The sequence below is a fragment of the Cyrtonyx montezumae genome, unplaced genomic scaffold, assembly GCF_038088225.1.
Source record: "Cyrtonyx montezumae isolate F1298 unplaced genomic scaffold, pur_monq_1.0 scaffold_3, whole genome shotgun sequence".
Classification (NCBI taxonomy): domain Eukaryota; kingdom Metazoa; phylum Chordata; class Aves; order Galliformes; family Odontophoridae; genus Cyrtonyx; species Cyrtonyx montezumae.
Window position 1 is genome coordinate 92319575 of NW_027072034.1, and position 24430 is coordinate 92344004.

Here is a 24430-nt window from a genome sequence, read left to right on the forward strand (position 1 = left end):
AAACTCTAAAAACACAGGATTTTTAAAAGCTATGGAAACATGAGACTAAAATCTCAACACAAGTGCAAATAATAGTTTACATCTACCAGACAGCATATCAACTGATTGTTAGGGCATATACTCTGCAAATTCACAAAGACCATGAACATCCCAATATTATTTTTACCAATTGGAAACACACAAAGGCCAAAAACAACACCGATAACTCAAATAAAAAACTCATGCTTATGTTTACATAGAAGTTTGATGAGTATAATATATTCGTCACACTCCCACAATTATTCCCTGAAAATACTATAAATATTATTTTGACAATGTAATTATAGTTTTTACTTTAACAGTGGCAGCAAAGTACTGGCACCAATCCCCCACACAAAAAGCCTAGACAGATAAAGCAAAGATCACACATGGAAACTGTCAACTCTTGAGATTAGGGTTCTCCCTTATTTATATGACTAAAAAAAGGCTACTTAAATTAATGCCTGGTTTATTTAGTTGTGCTAAGACTAAGCAAAAGGAAACCTCAAATTAAAAATAAATAAATAAATGAACATACTTAAATTCTCTTTTCCACTGAGCAACTGAAGTACACTTCCTTCATAGTGCTTGTTGAGAAGTAACCTAATGGACTGTGAACTCATACAGGAATCTCTCTTTCCCACTTCCTCTCCCTTGAGAGAAAAGTTAGTACGAATATGTACTTTACGTGATAAGAGTCAGCTATTAACAATTCTGTAATTTTGACCCAGCATGACTAGTAAAATGGCTCAAGCTTTATAAGAATTTACTCACATTCCGTGTAAATCAGTGTATATCTGACTTGCACAACTAACTTGTAATATATTAATTTCTAACATTTACACAGAGAACAAAAAAGACAAAAAACCCACAACCCAAGAAACAATACATATATATGGCTTGCTTCCTCCTCTGGAAATAAATATAGATAGCACTGATGTGGGAAGAAGGACAAGCCAGTTGGTTTAAATTTAGCAGCCACTGTATTTCAGAATCTCCAGGACATGCCTAATAAGTTGCATCTTCTCCAGCTGTAGTTACCTTACAATCAAATCCATATAACCAAGTCAGTGTAAAGATACTTGCTGTTCAAACAGCAAAAAAATGAGGTCTCAGTTTATAGGCAATAAAATTTAACAATGGTTTCCCAAATGCATTGGATCCTAGCTGTCCAATAAAATTTTATTGCTCCACCACACTTTCCAGGCATGTTTTAAAAATATTTATTTTTCATATACAATATAAAATGCAAACAGGAAATGAAATCATTCAGTGCAATGTGCTCAAAGAACTACAAAAAGCAGTGAAAAGCAGAATGCAAATTTTTAAAGAATAAAACAAAAAGATAAAAAACCTGAACAGGAAAGAAAACAGAAGCAGAAAAGATAAGAGAGAAACTTCTTTGGTCAATATTGGCATTTGGTAAAGAATATTTAGGCTCCATATTTGACCACTTCATTTCTTTTTCCTGTTAAAATACTGTTGTGGTTTAACCCAGCAGCAGCTTAGTACCACACAGCTGTTTGCTCGCTCCCACCCAAGTGGGATGAAGGAGTGAAATGGAAACAGAATAGGACCACGACAGCCACCAGCAACTCGAGGTCTTGCCCCCTGCTGACTGACTCCCTGCAACCCCTGAGCAGCAGCCATTCCTGATTCCATCCCCGTAGTGCTGCTGTGGCCACAGCCTTGTGGTAGGGGAAGAAAATAAATAACTAAATACATGAATAAAAATCTAAGAGCATTTAAGGACAAAGGAGTTTCTATTTAAAAATTTAGAAAGGAAAATCAATTCAGTATTCATCAGCAGGTTTGAGAACATTGCTTTCCCCTGCTTTTCCATACCCTCAGAATTAACCAGTCTCTGTTTTCTAGTTCAGCTCCAATTTCCAAGTAGCTGAATGCAGATTAAGGAAAAGGTCAGATCAAAAAAACACTTTCTATTTATTTTCACTGAAAGAGAGGACAGAACTGAAAAGTTCATCTCTCCCCAACTTTCTTGAGGAAGTAGAAATCCCTGATATTAATCTGTTTTCATTTCCAGGAAGTTTTGCAAAGATAACTTGAGGATTAAAGACCACAACCAACACAAAAGGCAGCAGTGAGTCAAGAGCAATTGTTTTGGTTTTTTTTTCCCCTCATTAATTGAAAGAAAATACCTATGACAGTAGATCATGTCCAAATCAGTTAGAACACTGAAAGAACACTGACTGAAGTTGAACCCCCAAAATTCTGAATGCTAAGGTAGAGGGGAAAAACAAAACAAAACAAAAAAGCATGTTTCTTCACAGTTCCCTTGCAAGTATGTGGCATTTGAGGGTACTTCAAAACCATTTAAAGCAATGTAAGATATTCTTTATTTCCCCCAAATCTTCCTTCAGGAGAAGCAGCATGAACAGGTGTCAGACACTTTACAGTCATGTTGCTAAATAGTCTACAAGAAAATGCTCATGTTACTATGAAAAGTACAGTATGAAAATTCTACATACAGTCACTTTTTATCACTCTTTAAAGGAATGTTTCAAACGCTGTTCTGAATACACTACTTGTAGCAGCTTAACTATATCTGGATGCTTTTCAGAAAATTGGAAGCAAAATCAAATTCCTGTTCAAGGATCCAAGCTTCTTATCCATGACAATTTTCTCTGCATTTCTGGACGTGAAGTTACGATGAGCAAATAACCTAAACCCCTGTACAGCAGCTTGCACATTTGGACACTGATTCTGACAGAGCTCTCCCAGTGTACCCATAACGCTGGCATGTGTTGCTAAGACTCTCCAATTAATTCATTTTTATGCAGGTTTCTTTGGTTGGTTAAAACCCATAAGAACTTGCAGGCATCAGCACAGAATAACAATAATAGCTCTGCTTCTTGGTTTAAAGCTCGCTGCCGGCAGCCTGGAGCTGAGGAACACCAGTGCAAAGTCGGAGCACCTCCCTCAGGCACAGTCAGTGCAGTACCTCTCAGCAGTTGACACAGTTGCACTCTGGTCTGTTTTAAAGTACAATCAGCCCATTCAGTGAACCTGCACAACAAATTGTCCCTCACAGAGCACCTATCAGGCATTCAGAGCCTTTTCATCCAAGAGCACAGTGAAGTATATTGGTGGATAAATACTTTTCAGCAATTATGTTGGAATTCGGAGCACATTCTTCAGCATCTGCAATATTTTGAAGCGGTGAAAGGCTTGAGGAGATCTATTTACAAATAAGATTAAAGCACCTTCTGTCCAAAATGTAAAAGAAAAAAGTCTGAAAAAAAAATCAGACAATTGAACATAAGCTTGCTTCAAAACAGACTGTAATTTATCAAGGAGAAACAAAACTTTCTCATATTTCTACAGATTTCAGAGATGAATCCTACACACAATTTTCACTCCAGAATCTGAAAATATATAATCCTGACAAGCATTAAGGTAACCTTTCACAGGACTCCTAGATTTCTTGGAAAGCTTTAAGGTTTGCCATAGGAAAAAGTGGAAAAAAAAAATCCCCAAACCGCACCAAGACACAAGCCCAACTCAGGCTTCTGACAAGGATATGTCTGCTGCAATCCCTAACATACTGAACTACTTCCCAGCTCTTAGGAGATCTAGGTCTGCATTAAGTTCAGTTAATGTTCATCTGGCAGCTTCATCTGCTCTTTTGGCAAGTGTTCATAGTCTTGGTACCCACAGCAGATAAACAGGTTGTCAAAATGAGGCTTTTTTTTTTAATTACAAAAATCTGGAAAAAAAATGGATGTGGAGAAGGTATTGCAAAAATCCCACTGATCTTATACTCTGCAGAGATTAACAATTTTTTCACCAGACTGTTAGTAAAAAATTTGAATAGGTTATTACTTGTTTATCGGAAGTCCATGTGGTCTCATCAGTTAACAGGGAAATACAGATCCCCTCGTATACAGCATACTTCTCTAATTTGGTCTGGTTTCATTTTCAATCCTTATTAAAAAAAATCCTCTACTAGAAAGGGCATCATTTGTTTTCTTATCCATCTTCCCACCAGCAATATCCAAAGCCAGTTTTCAAATACTGCCCAAGAAATACAACAATTCAAATCTTCTGTGCCTGATGAGGAAGTTTGCTCTCCAAAGGAGGAGGGAGTAGGAAGAAAACAGAGCACGTTTACAACTACGTGTGACTTATCTGATACAGATCAGTCTTGACCCTGCATGGAAGGGCTACAAATCAGTTGTTAAGCATCACTGCCCAGAAACCCTCTGCACTTCCCTAAATGTTGGCTTTCACCAACATTCCTTAAAGGAGATTCTCTTCTCCAAGAGACAAAACATTAACTGATCAAGTCAGATTACCACTATGTATTTATGCAAATACAAGACAGATTAGGCTACAGAGTAAAACTAAAACTAAGACTTAGGAAGTAAGAACAGAGGAAGAGTGGGGACAAGCAGCTATTTGAAAGCAATGCAGTAACTGAAAGGCCTAAAGATGTTCTTTTAACTTATGTATTAAAAATAAAGAAAATAATTGTTACAGGGATGGCTGGCTTGCAGGTGGGGATGGACTATCTTTATATGCCATATGTAGGAATTAACTAGCTATTTTTAAACTCTCCAAAGCCTTAGAGAGCTATTCCAGGACAGACATACTAACCTACCTCCAACTTTTCTGGTCCACTGCCTTAGTGGCATAACATATTCAAAACAACAGCTCTTTCCACAGCTGGTCGGAATTTATCTTTTTATTGAAGATGAATGAGAAATGCTGAAATTTTGCAGTAGAGTTGTTTCAGTAAAGGTAATGAAGCGAGAACCCAGATAAGCCTAAGAATTTATGTTACCTCTTCTCGCAAAGAAGATGCAAAGAAATCTCATTTTTAATCACACCACTTTCCATGCAACTTCTTTTTTGCTTCTATCACTAATACATCATTACAACAGCATTTGTTCTCCTTGAAAACCACTACATTGATTGCAGAGCTGGCCAAGGTATATATAATTTTTTTTTTTAATCCATTTCAAATTGTAACTACACTGAACTTTTCTACAAAACGTATCACATCACTCTGAGACTTAATAGTTACCAACAGATTTAAGAGTGAAAACAAATCACAGACCAGGTTAAAAGATTTTTTCACAAAGAACCAAAATTTTCAATTTCTCTCCTTCATAAATACAATGAAGTTGTCAGTTTAATTTTTTTTTAATCCTACAGTGACACTGTTTGGGAAAATCTTAACGAAGAGTAAACATGGAAGTGCATATGAAGCAAAAATGTGTCACAGAATTCTTCCATGCAGAGAAAACGGCATCCACTGACATTCATTCAAAGCCTGGTGAACATTTACCGAGACCAAATGGCAGACATGAGCACAGCGGTGGGGGGTATGTTTCAGCAGTGGCAACAGCGGGTCACCTCTACTAGTGCAGATTTTTATGATATAGTCTGTAGAGCTAATGGTGCTGACTATGTTGAAAAATGGAGTTTTGTAGTTGACAATTTGCTCTATCAAATAGTGTTATTGTGCTCTTTCCATCTGTTGTAGTTTCCATGAAAAGAAACAGAAGGCATTACTTCTGGAGCTACCCGAATGTCATCTACTATAGAACAAAATATATAATCACATTCTCATTGTAACCTTACTTCCTTCATCAAATACAAGGAGCATAACCATGAAGCAGAAATACAGTTAACAAATAACACTAAATTTATGGGTTTATTTCAACAGGGCTTTCGAAGTTCAGTTTAGGAATTTACCATAGTACAGCTAATAATCCACTACTGAGACTAATTTGCTAACTTCTGAAGCACACTCTACACAAAGAGAATATGCTCTAGGTGCTAGCTTAATTTTGACTTGCAACAAATTTAACCAGATCACTCGGCATGGAGCCCTGCAGAGAAGGTGTTGGGGTGGATAATAGATGGGCCAAGAGTCAGCAGTGTGCCCTTGCAGCTAAGAAAGGCAACAGTGTCCCAGAATGAATTAAAAAGAGCATTGCCAGCCGGTCGAGGGACTGATCCTCCTGCTCTGATCTGCCCTGGTGAGTCCACATTCAGAACACTGTGTCCAATTCTGGGCTCCTCACTTCAAAAATGACAGGGATATATCCTAGAAAGAGTTCATCAGAGGGCCACAAATACTACTAGGAGTCTGGAACATATCCTGTACAAGGAATCATAGAATCACAGAATCACCCAGGTTGGAAAAGACTTAAAGATCATCAAGTCCAGCCACACCCTAACCATACTACCCTAACAGCCCGCTGCTAAATCATGTCCCTGAGCACCACAACCAAACAGTTTTTAAACACACCTATGGATGTTGACTCAACCAGCTCCCTGGGAAGCTTATTCCAGTGCCTAAGCACCCTTACTATAAGGGAAGTGTTTCCTGATATCCAACCTAAACTTACCCTGACGCAACTTAAAGGCACTTCCCCTCGTCCTGTCACCTTTCACCAGTGCGAAGAGACCAACCCTGCTCTCGCTTATAAGAACCTTTCAGATATTGGAAGAGAGCAATAAGGTCTCCCCTCAGACTCCTTTTCCCTGGACTAAACAGCCCCAATTCCTTCAGTCTCTCCTCGCAGGGCATATTCTCCAAGCCCTCCACAAGCCCTGTTGCCCTTCTTTGGACCCGCTCCAGCACCTCAATGTCCCTTCTGTACTGAGGTGCCCAAAACTGAACATAGTACTTGAGGTGAGGCCTCATCAATGCCGAGTACAGAGGCAGGATTATTTCTCTAGTCCTGCTCATCATACCATTCCTGATACAAGCCAGGATGCCACCGGCCTTCTTGGCCACCTGAGTGCACCAAGGTCCCTTTCCAGCCACTCCTCTCCAAGCCTGTAGGGTTGCTTGGGGTTGTTGTGACCAAAACGCACTACCCGACATTTGGCCCTACTGAAACTCATACAGTTAACCTTGTCCCATCGATCCAGTCTATCCAGGTCCCTCTGTAGTGCCCTTCTCCCCTCAGGTAGATCAACACTCCCTCCCAACTTGGTGTCATCTGCACACTTACTGAGGGTGTACTCAATCCCCTCATCAAGATTGTTAGGATGTTAAATAAATAATAGAAGCAGCCCCAGTACCGAGCCCTTGGGGACACCGCTCGTGACTGGCCACCAACTGGATTTAACTCCACTGGCCTCAACTCTTTGGGCCCAGTCATCCAGCCAGGGTTTCACTCAGTGGAGCGTACACCCATCCAACCCATGGGCAGCCAGCTTCTCCACAAGAATGCTGTGGGGGACAGTGTCAAAGGCTTTACTGAAGTCCAGGTAAACCACATTGACAGCCTTACCTTCATCCACTAAACGGGTCACCTTATCATAGAAATCAGGTTTGTCATACAGGATCTACCATTCGTAAACCCATGCTGACTGGGCTCGATCCCAGCAGCAGAGCAAGAGGCAATGGGCAGAAACTAGAACACAAGAATTTCCTCACTAACACAAAGAACTTCTTTACTGTGAGAGTGATAGAGCACTGAAACAGAGTGCCCCGCAAGGCTGTGGCAGAGAACATCTCCTTCTCTGGAGATATTCAAGACCCATCTGGATGCTTTTCTGTGTGACCTGCTGTAGGGAACCTGCAGGGACTTAGGACTCTATGATCTCTTGAAGTACTTTCCAACCCCTACAATTCTGTAATTCTCTGAACTAATAACATGCACTTGCCTTTTTATTTATTTATTTTGTACTAATATAAATGGAGTACCTAAGTCATCATCATAACAGATGCTTCCCAATATACACTACTTAGAACAAACAGCACTGGATCAATATATCAAAACTCAGTTATAACTCAAACCCATTTTGTCATATAAAATCTATGCTGAATGGGCATGTGATGTAACAGCCACAAAATTTTTTTCCATTGAAATATTGTTAAATACTTTCTGGTCAATTGATTAAAAAATACATCTATTATAACATCTTGCTAGGAAAAATAGTCTGTAGTAGTTGATCAAGCTTTTGTGTCTCCCTTGGCTTTCCTTTTTTGCTAAGTGCCATTCACCACTGCTTCTTCAGATCCCAACAGCAAGGAAATAGCACACATTTATGACAGCTCAACAAGGAGAGGACAGTTGCCACAAGACTGAGGGGAAAATCTCATGTCATGTAACTAACCAGCAATGGGCACATCTTACTCAACTCTCCTCCAGATGCTACAAGGTACCTGAATGGTGGTACCAGGACACAACTCCAGATGCTGTGAATAAGTTGAAGGTGGGAGGCTCAATTCCCCAAGACAGCCTTTCAAACTTCCCGCTGTCAAAGACCCTACACTATGAATAATTCTGTGCTGGACAAGATCAGCTTTCTAGTTCCTACCATTTTTCTTTCTCTCTTACTGGTCTAAAATGAGGTTCACACCTTCACAACTGTTGAACAGGACACTATTGCCTTTCATGTATTTTTTCAGTCTCTCATCTGACTTGTCTTAAGTAATCACTCTTGTTCCTTCTCTTAATGTCCACTGATCAAACCTTCCCTTTCTCATGCACAGGGTTTAGTCTTTGTGCTCCCACACTGAAGAGTTGTTCATCACTGATCTGTCTTTGGAAGGATTCCAGCAGTGGATGAAGAAATGAATATGGTTTATGCCCAACACCTTTGCATGCCTGAAAGGCGTCATTTTGAGCCAAATACAGCACTCATCAAAAAGGAAAGCAGTATCCTCATTTTTTCCAGCTTCATGAAGGTGTTTGAGGGCAAGTTACTGTATGACGTAGTAGTTTCATTTGCTTTCACAAAAATTACAGAAAAGCAGTAACAGGAACCAATTAAAAACCCAATTCAAGTAAAAGAAGTGAAAAGAAAAGCAGCAAGAGAGACAAAGTGTTCCCTATTCTCTGCAACCACAGACAATAAATAGTGGGGTCCAACACCCTGTATCAAGTTTCACAGACTCAATGTGAAGAAAATTACAGAAAATGCCTTAATTTTTGGTTAAAAGGAATTTGGTACAAATCAGTCATAATAACTAGAAAAAGCAGGAAGGATACTCAAGACAGATTTTCTCTTTACTATATGAAAAGAGTAAAAACGAAAAAAAACCTTCATTTGCTAAGGATGTGAACAGTACTCAAATCAGTACTTAGTCCTTGACAGATATTATCCCAGCCAACCAGCAAAAATAATATGTAATAAAAATTAAAAGTAAATTAACAAAAAAACTCTTCACAAACAAATATTGTTTATTAGAATCAGATAAATTATTTCAAATGCATTCAAAATAAAGGGAACATTTCTACATCAGTGTGTTCACAGATCAAATAAAGAGACAGCAAAACAACATATTTTAAAGGGGAAAAAGGGAAAGAAAAGAGGGAGAATGGGAGAAAAGGTAGCAAAGAAAAAAATTTCAAACTAAGATTTTTTTTCCAAGCAGCGTAACAGGAAGTCCACAGTTCTTAACTTTTTAATCAACTTTTGAAACACCAACTAGGCAGAATTTCCTTTGCCCTTCTATCTCACTTCCTACATTAAGTTAGAAAGAAAGGAGAACAGAATTAGCATTTTGCAGTTCCAGAAACAATCAAGTTTGTGTATGAAAAAAATCTATCAATAAGGTAACATCATACTGCCACATAACTTCCCATGTAAAAAAAATACAGCGCAGTCTAAATATTTAACAAAATCCACATACTTACCAATCAGCAATGGTTCTTCTTTGACTGGCATTCCATCAAGCAATTTGATCAAATGGACAGATGTAGCGATGAGACCCAAGTTCCTATTATGAAATACAAACAAATAAAGCAAAAAGCCTTTTCACTTTGGTTAATACCAAGCCTATAATGTTTTCAGAAAACCTAAAATAAGTTGTTTCTCCTACTGTGTCTGACTAACAATAGCCATACTACCACCATTAGAAGGAAAAAGAACAGGTGTACATTTTGTTTCAGAGTTCAACATCTTGTGTGCTTTAAGACAGCATCTTTGCACCCTTTCCCAGTTCTTAACACTTCTTTATGTCTTGCAAATGCTAAGCAGACATTAGAGCAACAATATCTAGAAAAAAAATTAGTTTTTACATTGTCATAATAGGAACTCTCAAGAAAATCTACTAAATATACATTTACTGGTTGCTTTGCGGGACCAGCAAGCAACCTCATTTATGTACCCTCTCTCACTAAGAGATATTCTAATAATAATTGATGGAGGGCAGGCTCAAACTGTGAATTGCTTTCAAATCCACCACAACTAGACTGTGTGATTACAGTTCTACAACCAATTTAACAAGTAGTTAAAGAGATGCCATAGTTGAATAATAACCCTTAAAGATTAGGAAACAAACAATCAAAATGTTTATTGATTCATTTTGAGATTTCACTATACTTATGGACAGCTAGAACATTCAACTGGACAAAGAGCTGCCAATGAACAAACATCACAATTGGCCAGATCTGCTAACTCATGGAAACTCGAGCTCATTCTGTGATGGAAGAAAAAGCAAGGGTACATTTTAAGATAATTCAAGCAAAAACCTGTCACCTGTGTTCTCATGACACCATACCTCCCCTATGGAACAATGCACTATTTTCCCAACTGAACCTTCAAAAGATGCTCAAATCATTAGAAAATTTGAAGCTACTGATGTACTTTGGATTTCGTTAGTCTGCATATGAATGATTTAATGATGAAACACATAGGTCCCTTCCAATTCAAGATTCTATTTGTATTTTCAATGATTCTAATTTTGGACACAACACATTTGGAGCTAAGTAACCTTCTTTCCAAATTCTGCTGTTCTTCTAAATCAACAGTAAGATCTGGAAGGTTACCCCTGCAAATCAAGCAACATTGTTTGGAGTTCAAGCATTCAGGGAAAGCATCAACGCATGCTATTTAGCAATGAACGTTGATTTTTAAATACATGCAAAACGATCAAGCAAACAACAGGATCAAGACAAAGGAAAACATTTAAAAATCTAGGCAAAGAAGAGGAAGCAATCATCCATTCCTGTTCTAATAATATGTCAGAGTGACAGTAAATGTGCAGTAATTCACTGTCTATCAGAAGTGAAGCTGGCATCAAAACCGCCAAAATAATTATATAGCCAAAAATCAGCAATCTTCAAGGCACTCGATATATGTTCCAAGATATGAATGCAACAGGGGTTAAAAAACAAAACCAAACCAAAACCCATTAAGTCAAATAATACATCATAAACAGATGAAGTTTCAACTCATATATACTTTCGTAGTTCAGCTGTTCGAGATCAGCCAAGATGGAGTAGCTGAAACTTCAGAATACCACTTCTGTTAAACCTCTGCACCCAAGCACAAGTTACTGCAAAACTATCATATCATTACAGATGAATGCTGAAGAATTATTTGTCTTCTGCAGATGTCTGTTAGACAAAAACGTTCTCTTCCAGATTATGTTCTAATACAGAAAAGAAAGCAAAGATGCATTTATAAATAGATAATACACATACATATATAATGTATTAAAAGTTTCCCATTTGCTCAGACCCCAAATTTCTACATGACATGCAAAACAGAGAAGCTGGAAAGAACAACTTTTCATATTCTCCAGTAGCTCCAAAGTTATTAAACAACCCATGTGTTTACAATCATTGCATTCTTTCCTACGAAGGAACAGTTTGGGTTTTGGTAAAAAAAATTCACCTGTATTTTTATTTTTATTTTTAATATCTGAACATTGAACACTTCAAAAATCAAAGGCACATAACTTTTCTTCTTCTCACAGCTTTTTTATCATTCAGCATATTTAATTCCTAAATAAGTCATGCATTTGAAACTGTTTAAAAATCAACACGAACACATGAAAGGTATAAAGATAGCTCAAAGCACCTATGGGAGGGAAAAAAAACATTTAGGAGCCTGAACTTAGATTTAAATTATTCTAAAACCAATGATTTCTGCAAAAAAACCTGAAACTTTTGTGCTATTAACAAAAACTCTACCCCAGCACAGGAGTTGAACTTTGTCCCATGCTCTATTTAGTTCCATAAAGTTTGAAAAGTCTCAAGAAATTTTAAGATTGTATTTCAATTCTTTACAAATTAACAACTTTGAAACAGATTTGGTTTTTAGTTAAGGGCTTTTGTTTGGCTTGGCTGGTTTTCGAGTTACTTTTAAGCAGTGGGTAGACTACCAGGTTTTCAGGTATGACTGCTAGCCGTATCCCAAGCATCTCTTCAATGTTACAACAGATACAGGTTAAAAAGAGAGCTTAAATAACTTAAAGAGCCTGATTCCATACACATAACAGGGTTGAAACACACTATACTAAATATATAGATATATGCTATCTAGATACTGTACTCTCCCAAGAGTGCTGAACAGATCTATATGTACTTTAAGGAAAAAAATACTAATATTATAACTGATAATTAAGGCTGTTTACTTATTCATTACATTATAAAAAAAGAAAAAAGTCTAGTTTCACAGTCAAACTTACAAAAGGCTTGTATCATTTTCATAACCCATAATAAGAACAAACTACAACTTCCTTCTACCATTAATCAATGCCCCAAGCTCTGACCCACACACAGGTCGGCTATTTTTGTTACTTGCATACTTCATTTCAAGTGATTGAATTAAAAAGGAAATACCAGTTAATAAATCAACTAACACAGCACTGTAAAATAAGAATCTCTATAAAAAAACAAACATCAGAAGATTATCATTTTGTATGAGTTAAAATGGATCAAAACCGTACCTCATGACATGTTGATTCTTGGCACACTGAACACAGGCATTCCTCAGACATCTGAAACATTCTGCTATGAGCACCAGACAGGTGTCTAAATCCAGAAGTTCAGAGAAATCCTTACAGGCCTGTTCAATTTCATTTGAGGCTCTCATCAGGATTTCCAGGAGATCCCGAAATAGACTTTCTTCTGCCATTTCTCTGAAATAAAGAAATGGGTGGTGAATCATAAAAAAAAAATGCTCAGTTAATAAGAAGGCTCATATTAGGTCATATAATCCTTAAGATATACCTGCAACAGTCTAACTGTCCTTAGCATATAAGACCCCTCAAGCAGAAAGCACGAAGTATATGCCTACAATCATCCCACCAGTCTTTTCAGGAAATAAAAGACTTTCCTATACTTCCTCAGAACTTTTAAATAATAAATAAAAGGCTACTACATACATACTAATACATGTATTAGCCCAAACCAATCTGGCCTTGAACACCTCTAGTGATAGGGCATCCACAGGTTATCTGGGCAACCTGTTCCACTGCCTCAGGCCATCAAAGCAGAGAGTTCCCTCCTTGCATCTGATCTAAATTCCCCCTTTTTTAGTCTAAAGCCATTCCCCTCTGTCCTATCACTATTCAATTGTGTAAAAAGTCAGCCTCCCTCCAGTTCATAAGCTCCCTTTATGTTCTGAAAGGCTACAGTGAAATCCTCAAAGAACCATCTCTTCTTCAGGCTGAAAAAGCCCAGCTCCCTCAGCTTGTAGGAGAAATGCTCCAACTCTCTGATCATCTTCATGGCTCTCCTCTGAACCCATTCCAACAGCTAAACATCTTTATTGTTCAAGCCTGGAACCCTAGCTCACAGTACTCCAGATGGGACCTCACAAGGGCAGAGGAGAGTGGAACAATCACTTCTCTTGCTATGCTGGCCAGCCCCCTTTTGATTTAGACCAGGATACTGTTGGTCTTCCAAAGCTACAAGAGCACACTGTTGGCTCATGTCAAGCTTTTCATCTACCAGAACCCTCAAGTCCTTCCCTGCAGGTCTACCATCAATGAAGTCTTCTTCCAACCTGTACTTCTGTACTGACTCAAGTATAGCACCTTGTACCAGTTCTTGTTGAATCTCACTAGGTCCACCTTTCAAGCCCATCAAGTTGGTATCCCTTCCTTCTGTTTTATCAATGGAACCACTCAGCTTGGTGGCAAAAGGGTGCCTCAAAGCAATTTAACCCACAAGCTCCCAACCTGTTGATGGCTGTTTCTCAGAGGCAGTTCCTCACAGTCCATCCATCCATTTTTAACATAGAGGGCAACTCCCTCACATCTCTTTTGTTGCCTATCTCTACTAAAAAGCTCATAGCCCTAAGCTGTGGTGTTCCCAGCTGTTAACACCCTTTGCCTTCTTTTGGTAACACTAGTTCTAACACGCATCCTTGGTTGGACCAGATTTCTGTGGCTGCCCTTTCCCGAGTTCTGACTGCTACCCACACCCTCTCCTCTTTCCAGCCCCAAGGCCCTGTATCTCATGCTTTGGGGCACTTTGGGGGCAAAGGAGAAACACCTCCTTCTGCTCCAAGCAGAGACAAGGGCCCAGACTCCTCCTTCTTTTGTGTTATTGTGGTTTGTCTCCTCAAGGCTTACTTGCTTAGCTTCTTCTCCTTGCATGGACTTAGGGCAAGGCTGTTGGTCTGCCTGTGTCACTGCAGAATGTCATCTGTCAATCTCCCTCTCCAATTTCTGGATTCTGTGCAGCCTTCTGACTTCATCATGCAACCTGGTCACTTGTTCAGAAAGTTAATTGAGCCAGGGACACTTGCACCCATGACAACCCTCCTCTGACCTCAGGCCCTTCCATAACATTCCACAACTGAAGGTCTAGGCAGCTCATTCAGTCCTCAGGCACTCCAAGTGCACACATCAAACCAGGAAGGTGTGTGCCCCCACTCCAGCTTCCTGCTTAACCTGGCCACTGTAGCGGATGGTTGCCTTCTTCATTTCAGGAGAAGGCTGATTCGTGCTGCTCCCAAAACAACACATCCCATCCTGTCATGCCCTGCTCTGGTTACTCACACTCACTGGGGCTGCCTCTGTACCTACAGGGATCACACTGCTGGTCCTGGCACCATCCACATCTCTTCAAACCCCCTTCCGAGGGCTGGAGGCTACTGGCAGCTCCCAGCAGCTCACTCCTCACCTTGGGGGCTTCTCAATTGCAAAATGAACACACCGTGATCTCTCACTGTGGGACAGAACACACCTATGCCAAAGCTAATCGTCTGACAGTCCACTCTGCCTAAGTCATCAGACAAATACCCCAGTACAGTAAGTGCTAAGACACTATTTAGACATAGTAAAAGAACAGTACAAAATCCTAAACACAGGAACAGTTATGCAAATTGACAAAGAAAAGATGCTGTACTGTGCCCAGCACTTCTGTTCATAAGATTCCCAGGACCAACATGCACATCTGCAGATCTGTCACACAGACACGCACAACATTTCCCAAGTACAGCTCTTCATATGCACTCTCCTGATTTTATGTTCAAGGTGAGGGCAATGCATTTAAAACCATTGATAACTCAATTTTGATACAACAGGCTAAGAAAAGAAGCCACGCCAGAGAGTGTTTATTTAACATTCCTGTACAACACCATAAATTGATTCATGCAATACTTCTAACTAGAGTAAAGAAGAAAAGGGAAATGCAGATGCAACGTCCCTGAAGCTTAAGTGAACATGTAGCATATTTAAGATCAAACAGTTAGGTTCTTAGTTATTAGATGTAAGGTTGAGAAATATCTTGTGAGGAAGTAAGATACCACGGTAAATAACATTGTGTTTATGCATAACCTTCTTTCTGAAAAAGATTAGAAGTTCTCGATCAAACAAGATTATATAGTATTACCTGTACTCCCTCAAATATGCAAATATATGCACAACTACATATCTATTAGGTCTACCCATCCTTTATCAAAAGTGATCAAACATCCATAACTCAAACCACATACATGAATACAGTTAAATTACTAAAACATCTGATTATAGATCTCCAGGAATAACACTTTTCATTAACACGTCACAGTAGATCAAGACCAATACACTAACACCATCTCCAGCTACTTAATAGTCAAAAAAGAAAACAACAACACACTATCAGTGAGAATTATCTATAAGAGAAAAAAGCTATTTTTTTCAGAGGAGTAAAAATGGAGGGAGACAAAGTGACACAACAGAGAATAAAAGCAGTCCTCATCCTCACTCATAAAGAAAATGGTAGAGCTCATACAAACAGAAAGTAGATCTGGAATTTGGTTTTAAAATACAAGAAAAGATATTCACAGGACTCAAACCTTCTACCTGCAACAAGTGTTTCAGCTCCTGCCATTACAACACAGATATGCATGCCACAGAAAGACTTAGTGCCACCATGCACATGGCAAGCGAACACAGACAACCTACGGTCTGGCAAAGGAGAACCCACTAGGCACTGTCTTCTCTATTGAGAAGCCATGTTTTCTCTGTAGAGTGATGTCATACAGAACTTAAAAACAACACAGAATAATGTCAATCACAGGAAAACTCTCAGTCTGATTCTATGATTGCAGCTTGCTTTATGTCTATGCCATGTATTGATATCACCTCAAATCGGTGCTTTCCAGAGTCGACTTCAGAATGAAGAAATCCGTGGTCAGTGCAAAACATGCAGCAGTGTACAACATTCAATTAAAATAATTGGTAAAACAGATTTACAAAAAGGTAAGGCAAAAAAAGCTACAAGTACTTCTGTGCATGTTCTAGCAACTCTACTGCTCAAAGTCACTCTGATTCTGGAAAAGTTTCCACTCTACTCTTGACAGAGTAAGGTAGGAGAATGATAGTTTGAAGCAGATACTGGATCACAGAAGTATCAAGCTGCTGTGAAGATTTTTCTCTTTATATTAGGCTCAGAGAGAAAAATATGATTCAATTAATATAGTGTCCAATTAATATAGAGTTCAGATGTTCCAGTAAAACGCAAAGATTAAATTTTTTGCCTAACTTAACTGAGTAAAGGTGACATACACAAGGAAGTATCTGCTTTCATTGTAAACACAGTAGAAGCGGATTTTCACATATCAGCAAAAAAAGACAGCCCTCCAAATCTCTTTCTTACATGTTATGAAAAAAATTGAGCCAGATATTTCTGTGCAGGAGTCCAATCTCTTTCTACAACAGAAAGGAAAAGCTTATGTGAACATTCAAAAGTCCTTCCGAACAAAGAAGTAATGATTAAAAGGCTGTTCAGTAAATAGGTAATATTTAGAGAAAATTTAAATATGACTATTGCGCTTAAACTTTTATTGTTGTAATTTGAGTATGCGCTATAAAGACATTCTAATTAAAGTCATCTCTCTGGACATAAAACTCAATTCTTGAACTAGTGAGGAGAGCGGAAAACATTTAGCCAACATTAAAGAATCAGTCAACAGTGATTTCAGATAACAGTAATGGAAAGGGCTGCTTCGTAACAGTTTTTTTAATATTCCTCTTCCCAAATCTTTCTTGTCAAAGATTTACATAAAGATATAAACAGCAACTACAAATATTTGAAATGTACTTTTGAAAAGGAAAATATTTCCCTTCCATAATCTTTTCCTAACGTTTAAGTATTAACACACAAAATTAGCAATGACTCCCTTGAGTAGCTTTTATCTGAAAAGATACCTTTCTTGAAATTCACTCAGAACACTCTATGGATATTCCAGAAACTGCACTTTATTCCCTAAGACAGACATTCACAATTTGCTGCTGCCACTTGCAGTTGTTTTCAGCATCAAGTACATCATACTGCAGGAACACCAAAAGAAGCAGAAGCAAAGGGTACAGCTGCCCAGCCTTCAAACACGAACAATTTCTTTTTAAGTTTATCCACGTTGTAAGAAAGATTACTGTCGCTCCTTGTATGATCTAACTGCTTGACAGTTCAAAAAAAGAATCCACACAAGACAACATTCTACTGAACACAGATTTGAAAACATTAAAGCAACTGTGTACAAAAGACCAGACTTCAAAAATCACGCTACTTGTCAGGATTCTCTTTCCACTCTGTGCTTTAGGAACTTACACATTTCTTGACCTGAAGTATTTATCTTTGTGGGAGTACAGTATTGCTTGGAATAAAGCTGGTTGTAGAAACATCAGGGATGGAGGCACCAGCGTGGAACACCTCTCTTACAAGGAAAGGCTGAGAGACCTGGGTGTGGGGTAAATAACTCCCAAGGATGGTACTTCACAAGGAAACAGTATAGATGATGGTATATTTTGAGTAGGTCTTATATAGACAGAATACAAGTAATACAAAAGAGAAGATGGCTCACCTTCAGGATGACAAGGCTCACAGGGGACTCCACATGGGAGGGATCTCTGAAGAGATCCTTCCCTGGTGGTGGTCAGCCCTTAAATGGGGTTTGGGAGAGGTGGAACCAGGCTCCACCCCTTCCACTCACACAGGTATATCACCTTCACCTGTGGCCCCATGGCTGACTCGGTGCTCCCCTCAGGTGACCAACCAATCAGTGGTTCAGGCTGTGATTCAGCAGTTCCCATAGCCACCCCTTCACGACATGAACCACTGATCAAGTAACCATAAGGTGAGCTCCCCTTGATACAGAGACCCAATACATAATCGCTTACATAATTGCCCGTCGCGACGCATGTTGATGTAATCCGAGATGAGTGATCATTGGCATATCAGTCGAGCTCTTCTTTGGGCCAGTGCTCAGTGGTATCTACTGGAAGCATGCAATCACACAGTGCAGGTCCAACTTATGCTTCATCAGTCCTGGTTAGACCATCACCAGATGCCGCACACGGTCTTATGGCAACTCTGGAACACCATAGCATTGTTTGGTTCCTTCTGGCGACTCATAGACTTATGGGGAGTAATATAAGTGTTTTAGAGGTACCAAGAGGGGAAGATCCACTCTCCAGGGTAAGATACAGGCCGTATTCCCGTCTTGGGTTAACACTTCAGCTTGTACAGGGGCATGCCCTGGCCGCCTGTACCAAACTCTTTGACCCGATGTCTGTGGCTGTACGACTATATCAGGCACCAAAGGGGGGTGTCCTGATCTGCCACAGAGACATGATAGGGGTCCCCTTAGCAATAAAGGCTGGAGTGTTAACCATTATTTCAGTAGGCCATGTACCAATTACTGGAGGGGTACTGAACCCCCCACCTTCAATAATCTCCCCCAAGGTGCAAATAGGCCGCACCATCGTGGTCCTACCTGCACCTTCCAGGGCCATTTTATTTGTACCTGGTTTTCAGTCTCCACGTTAATGTTCACAGCGTCTAATTTATCCATGGCCATTACTAGAGGCCAGGCTACCGCAGAGGTAGCTAGCTGCCGCTCCTTGGTAATAAGCTTGTCTTTATCTAATCCTACAAAGTAGTCAGTCAAATAAGCTGAGGAGGGAGAGGCAGTCCCTGGAACCTGCAGGGGTCCCCATTTCTCAATAATGGATGCCAACCCATAGTAGGGTGACCCCATGAACCCTGGAATTAGACCAGGGATTGTTTGGTCTAGGGGGGGTAATGTTCTCCCCCCCTGGCCAATTTAAACATATTCCAAATGAAGGACATGTTTGATAAGTATGAACTATTATCACTAGGCCTGCCTGGCTCGCCAAGTGTGGGGTAAATAACTCCCAAGGATGGTACTTCACAAAGAAATAGTATAGATGATGGTACGTTTTGAGTAGGTCTTATATAGATAGAATACAAATAATACAGAAGAGAAGATGGCTCACCTTCAGGATGACAAGGCTCACAGAGGACTCCACATAGGAGGGATCTCTGAAAAAAGAGCCTTCCCTGGTGGTGGTCAGCCCTTAAATGGGGTTTGGGAGAGGTGGAGCCAGGCTCCACCCCTTCCAATCACACAGGTATATCACCTTCACCTGTGCGCCCATGGCTGACTGGGTGCTCACCTCAGGTGATCAATCAGTGGTTCAGGCCGTGATTCAGGAGTTCCCATACACCTGGGTCTGTTCAGCCTTGAAAAAAGAAGACTCAGAGGGAATCTGATCCATATCTATAAATATCTACGGAGCAGGTGGCAAAGAGATGAGGCTGAACTCTTCTCAGCAGTGTGTGGTGATAGGATGAGGGGAAATGGCCACAAACTGAAGCATAGGAAGTTCCAATGCATAGGAACTTCTTCACAGTGCAGGTGACAGATCACTAGCACAGGCTGCTCACAGAGGTTGTGGAGTCTCCTCTGGAAACACTGAAGTCCTTCCTGGATGCCTATATGTGCAACCTGGCCTAGGGATCTGCTTTGGCACGGGAGTTGGAACCGATGATCTCTACAGGTCCCTCCAAACTCTTACAGTTCTGTGATTCTGTGATGCATCAGTGTGTAAGCCTAACATTTGCACAGGTCCTTCAGCCTCCCCAGAGAAAAAGACAGAAAGATTCCTCCTGTAGACACAAGGGAGTTCTTGTGACTATATCCCTTCCAAACTTCCAAATGTGGGTTTAATTAACCAATGTAGAACTGAGTTAATAACTGAGTTATTAGGGAGTTAATAACAATGCAACTTTATGCTAAGAAAGATCAGGCTTTCCAGATGTTATGATCTTCAGCTACTGTCACAAGAACAGAACAGGAGTTTCCCACCAACCCACACTGCCTCCTACCTTACAAGAAAAGCTAAAATCATTTCAGCCACAGTGAACCTCTGCATATCCAAAGCATTTTGCTACAGCCGGCAGTGTTATGTGGTGCTGCAGACACCCATCCCTGACCTTACAGAACAGGGATGCTCCACATATGTACTTTCTTCAGCAACTGTATGTTCTGTTCTCCAGGTCTTTAAGTTAAGCTAATCCCCCTTTCCTCTCACTCATGCTTGTTATGCTGCACAGCAGGGAAGCCAACACACCACCCTCATCCCAAAGGCTTTGTTTGGACTGCAGCAGCACAGTGTGAAATCACCACACGTGTACATCATGTACATGAATTCACTTCTTGCCTAGCAGGGCAAACTGCTGCCGCCTGCCTGACCCGTGCAAGGTCACCCCACTGACCCCCGCCCCACAAATGACCCCCAGGCTCCCCCGAGCAAGCAACAGCTCCTTGGGGAAGACAGAGCCTTAAGAAGAATAAGCGACACGCAGCCACCGGTGGCCGCTTTCCAAGGCCTCCTGAAGTGAGCTCAGGACCGAGCTGGCTGCAGGCAGCAAGCAGCAAGCATCGCTCTCCGCCGCGGGGACCACCCAGGCCCGGCGGCACGGCCGGAGCTCCCTCCCCCGGCTCACGTGGCCGCAGGGGGGCCCTCCTCCACGCTACCTGGGCTGCGCCTGCCGGAACAGGCCCGTCAGCGCCCGCACGCTCTCCAGGCGGGTCGAGGGCTCTGCCGCCATGAGTCGCCTCAGCCGCGCCGCCGCCTCAGCCATCTCTCCCACCGCCGCCGCCGCCGCCATGGCGTGCCCCGGCGCGGCCCAGCTCCGCCCCCGCCGTGCGGAAATGGCGGCGGCCCGGCCCCGGCAGCGGGCCGTGCGGGTGGGAGGGTTTACGCCGCGTTCCGCTGCACACGGGACGGCACAGGTCCGCGTTGCTGAAGGGGTGTACTGTTTTTCACTTAGTTTCGTGCTTTCTACCTGTGGCGGGGCGGCTGCTGGGCCGGCCAAGGGGCAGAGTGGTCACTCTGGGCCATACTTCCCAAAACATCGCCTTTTCCTCAAAAATACCATTGACAAGTTAGCTGGAGGCATATCTTCCCATTCAGCTTTCTTCCGTGGGCCCACAGGGGTCCTCAGGACCACCATCCTGTGGCTCTGTGCACAGCCTGAAACACAGAAATGTTTCCCAAATGTTTTTCTCCCATCTAGTTTCACAGCTTCCTGCTTCTGAATGGTCCAAATAGATTATATTGTATGTTTTATGTATACATACAAAAGGTTAACAAATTTACAGAAGGCCTCACTAGACAAGGGCCAAACTTAATTCACCAGAGATATTTCAAAGAATCTGAAAAATAATACTTCAGATAGAAAGTGAGACACAAAAAAAAAGCATGGGTTATTCACTTCTCACCATTCACATCTGGTGGTGAATGGAGTTAAATCCAGTTGGCAGCAGGTCACGAGTAGTCTTCCCCGGGGAACGGTGTTGGCGTCTCTCCCATCCAATGTCTTTATTGGTGACCTGGATGGGGGCATTGAGTGCACCTTCAGTAAGTTTGCGGATTACACCAAGTTGGTTGGGAGTGTCAGTCTCCCTGAGGTGCACTACAGGGGTACCTGGACAGGCTGGATAACTGGGCTAAGGCCAATGGGATAAGGTTCAACAGGACCAAGAGCTGGGTCTTGCACTTTGACTACAACAACCCCAGGCAATGCAATAGGCTTGGGGCAGAGTGGCTGGAAGACTGGAAGAAATGGACCAGGCATGTTTGATGTTTGGCTGAACATGAGCCAGTAGTGTGTCCACGTGGCCAAAAAAAGCCAATGGTATCCTGGCTTGTATCATAAATAGCATTGCCAGCAGGAGCAGGAAGGTGATCATCTCTCTGTACTCAGCTCTGATGAGGCTGCACCATGAGTACTGTGTTCATTTTTGGGCCCCTCACTACAAGGAAGACATTGAGGCCCTGGAGCATATCCAGAGAAGGACAATAAAGCTGGTGAGGTGTCTGGAGCACAGACCTTATGAGGAGAGGCTGAGGGAACTGGGATTGTTCAGTCTGAAGAACAGGAGGCTCAGGGGAAACCTTATTCCTTTCTTCATCTACACGGAAGGAGATTGTGGCAAGGTGGGGTCAGTCTCTTCTCCCGTGTAATTAGCAATAGGATTACAGGGAATGGCCTCAAGTCACACCAAGGGAGATTCCAAATGGACATCAAGAAAAATCTCTTCTCAGAAAGAACAGTCAGACACTGGAACAGTATGACCAAGGAGGCGATTGAGTTGCTGTCCCTGGAGGTGTTAAATGTTTAGAAGCTGTACTGAGGGACATGGTTTAGTGGGGAAACATTGGTGATAGATGTATGGGTGGACTGGATGATCTGGGAGGTCCTTTCCAACCCTGGTGATTTTATGATTCTAAACTATTAGAGAAGGGGCATATTTTGTCCAGCAGTCCAGTTTTATTTACCATCATTGCCTTTCACTTGCCATTTTGCCTGTCTTTTACAATACATAAATCTTGCAAGTAACGAATTTTTGTTCACCCCTTATAAACATTTCTGTTCAGGGATTTTTTTTCAATGACATTTGATGTTCTAATGTGAAAGTTAAGCAGCTTTTACTTCATTAAGTGTACAGATGTAGTAACTGTATGTAGTATATAGTATATATATAATTATATAGTATAGTAATTGATGAATTACATTGCAGAATTTTGCAGTTCAAATAACTGAGAATACTGACTAGACCATCAGAGTCCAAAACATCAAGATGGGGAAATTCTCTAAGAGTTCAGATTGCCTGATTTGTCAAGTGCTTCCACAATAAATATTATCAATTATTACTTGTGCATCCATGTGAAAATAGTTTTGTCTATGATTTTGATCTCTCTGGAGGCTTTTTTTTTCTGCATTTAACAGCCACAGTAGATTTCAATTTCCTCCTTTCAGTCTTTCCATGCTTTAAATCAGCAGCAACACCATGATCTAACCTACTTATTTAAACAGGCTATGCAATACCTTGAGTTAGGACTCCCAACAAGAAATTTTGCAGAGTATCAGGGATGTCAATTCAGTAATTCAGTAATTTTTATAAGATTACTCACAGATGTTATTTCTTGAACTCACCTTTACTACTGACAGTGTTTCATACTTGAATTTTTAAAAATTATTTTGTAGGCTCCAACAGCTAAGTGACATAATATTTCACTTACTTTCTCTGCCTGAACCCAAAACTGATCGGTGGTCTTTTAAGTTTAGTTCTGAACTACTGAATTGAGAAAAAGGAGACCAAAGTAATCATTTAAGATCTTTCCATTGTTTTCTATTTGTTTTTATTAGGAAGGTATCTAGCAGCTATTTTACAGACTAGGCCTGTACTGTGGCCGATTCTGCGAAATCAGACAGATCCAGGAAAAATCCCGTCTTACCCTGAAAGAGTTTACTATCTAAACAATGTTAATTTGCCTTAGCACACATTTAGACAACTACCAGAAGGAAAACAATCCACCCAAAGCTGGCTATTTCTACTGAGAACAAAGCACTGCAAGTCCTAATTTTAAGAATTCTGTAGGGTGTAGAACTGTCTTTTGAGGCACTAATGTTTGAAGCTGGACAGAGAATGAACTGTCACAGCTGAGACTCTGGAGGGAGACAGTTATCCTGGTTTGACCAATGGTAGCTCTGCAGGATAGTCATAACAAAGCAGGTCACAGGCTTTGAATCCTCGTGTCTCAAATGCTGAGAGATGGTCATTCATTTTTATCAGAATGTGTATGTGAGCTTGGCCTTTTTTTTATTGAAGCTACTTCCATCCGAAAATAAAATGTGGGCTCTGGAAAAAGTTACTTTACACTAAGGAAACAAATCTCTCAGCATGTTTTCTTTCCGGCACAAACATTAGTTTTCTGTCTCTTACTCCGGCCTGTATTAGATTAAGTATGTATTTGGCCACAGAGCTTTGAAGCTGTAGACCAAAGCTTTTATTTTTGGTCTAGTATTTAATAGGATCCAGTGAAACTGATTGATGCACTTAGAAAAATGCTTTTGATTAGTCTTTGTTGCTGAGCAGTGAATTC

At 40.8% G+C, this 24430-nt stretch overlaps 1 protein-coding gene across 3 annotated transcripts in view; it reads right to left on the reverse strand.

Moving 5' to 3' along the window:
• ATXN10 (ataxin 10) overlaps nt 1-21157 on the reverse strand; it is a 106358-nt gene extending 85201 nt beyond the window's left edge. For all 3 annotated transcript variants that reach the window (XM_065742392.1, XM_065742391.1, XM_065742390.1), the window contains exons 1-3: nt 21016-21157; nt 12689-12880; nt 9648-9730 (exon numbers count right to left, since the gene is read on the reverse strand). In XM_065742392.1, coding sequence (XP_065598464.1) covers nt 9648-9730; nt 12689-12880; nt 21016-21149 — 409 coding nt within the window. In that variant the 5' untranslated portion in view covers nt 21150-21157. The remainder of the gene's footprint in view (nt 1-9647; nt 9731-12688; nt 12881-21015) is intronic.
• Between the last annotated feature and the right edge of the window lie 3273 nt (nt 21158-24430).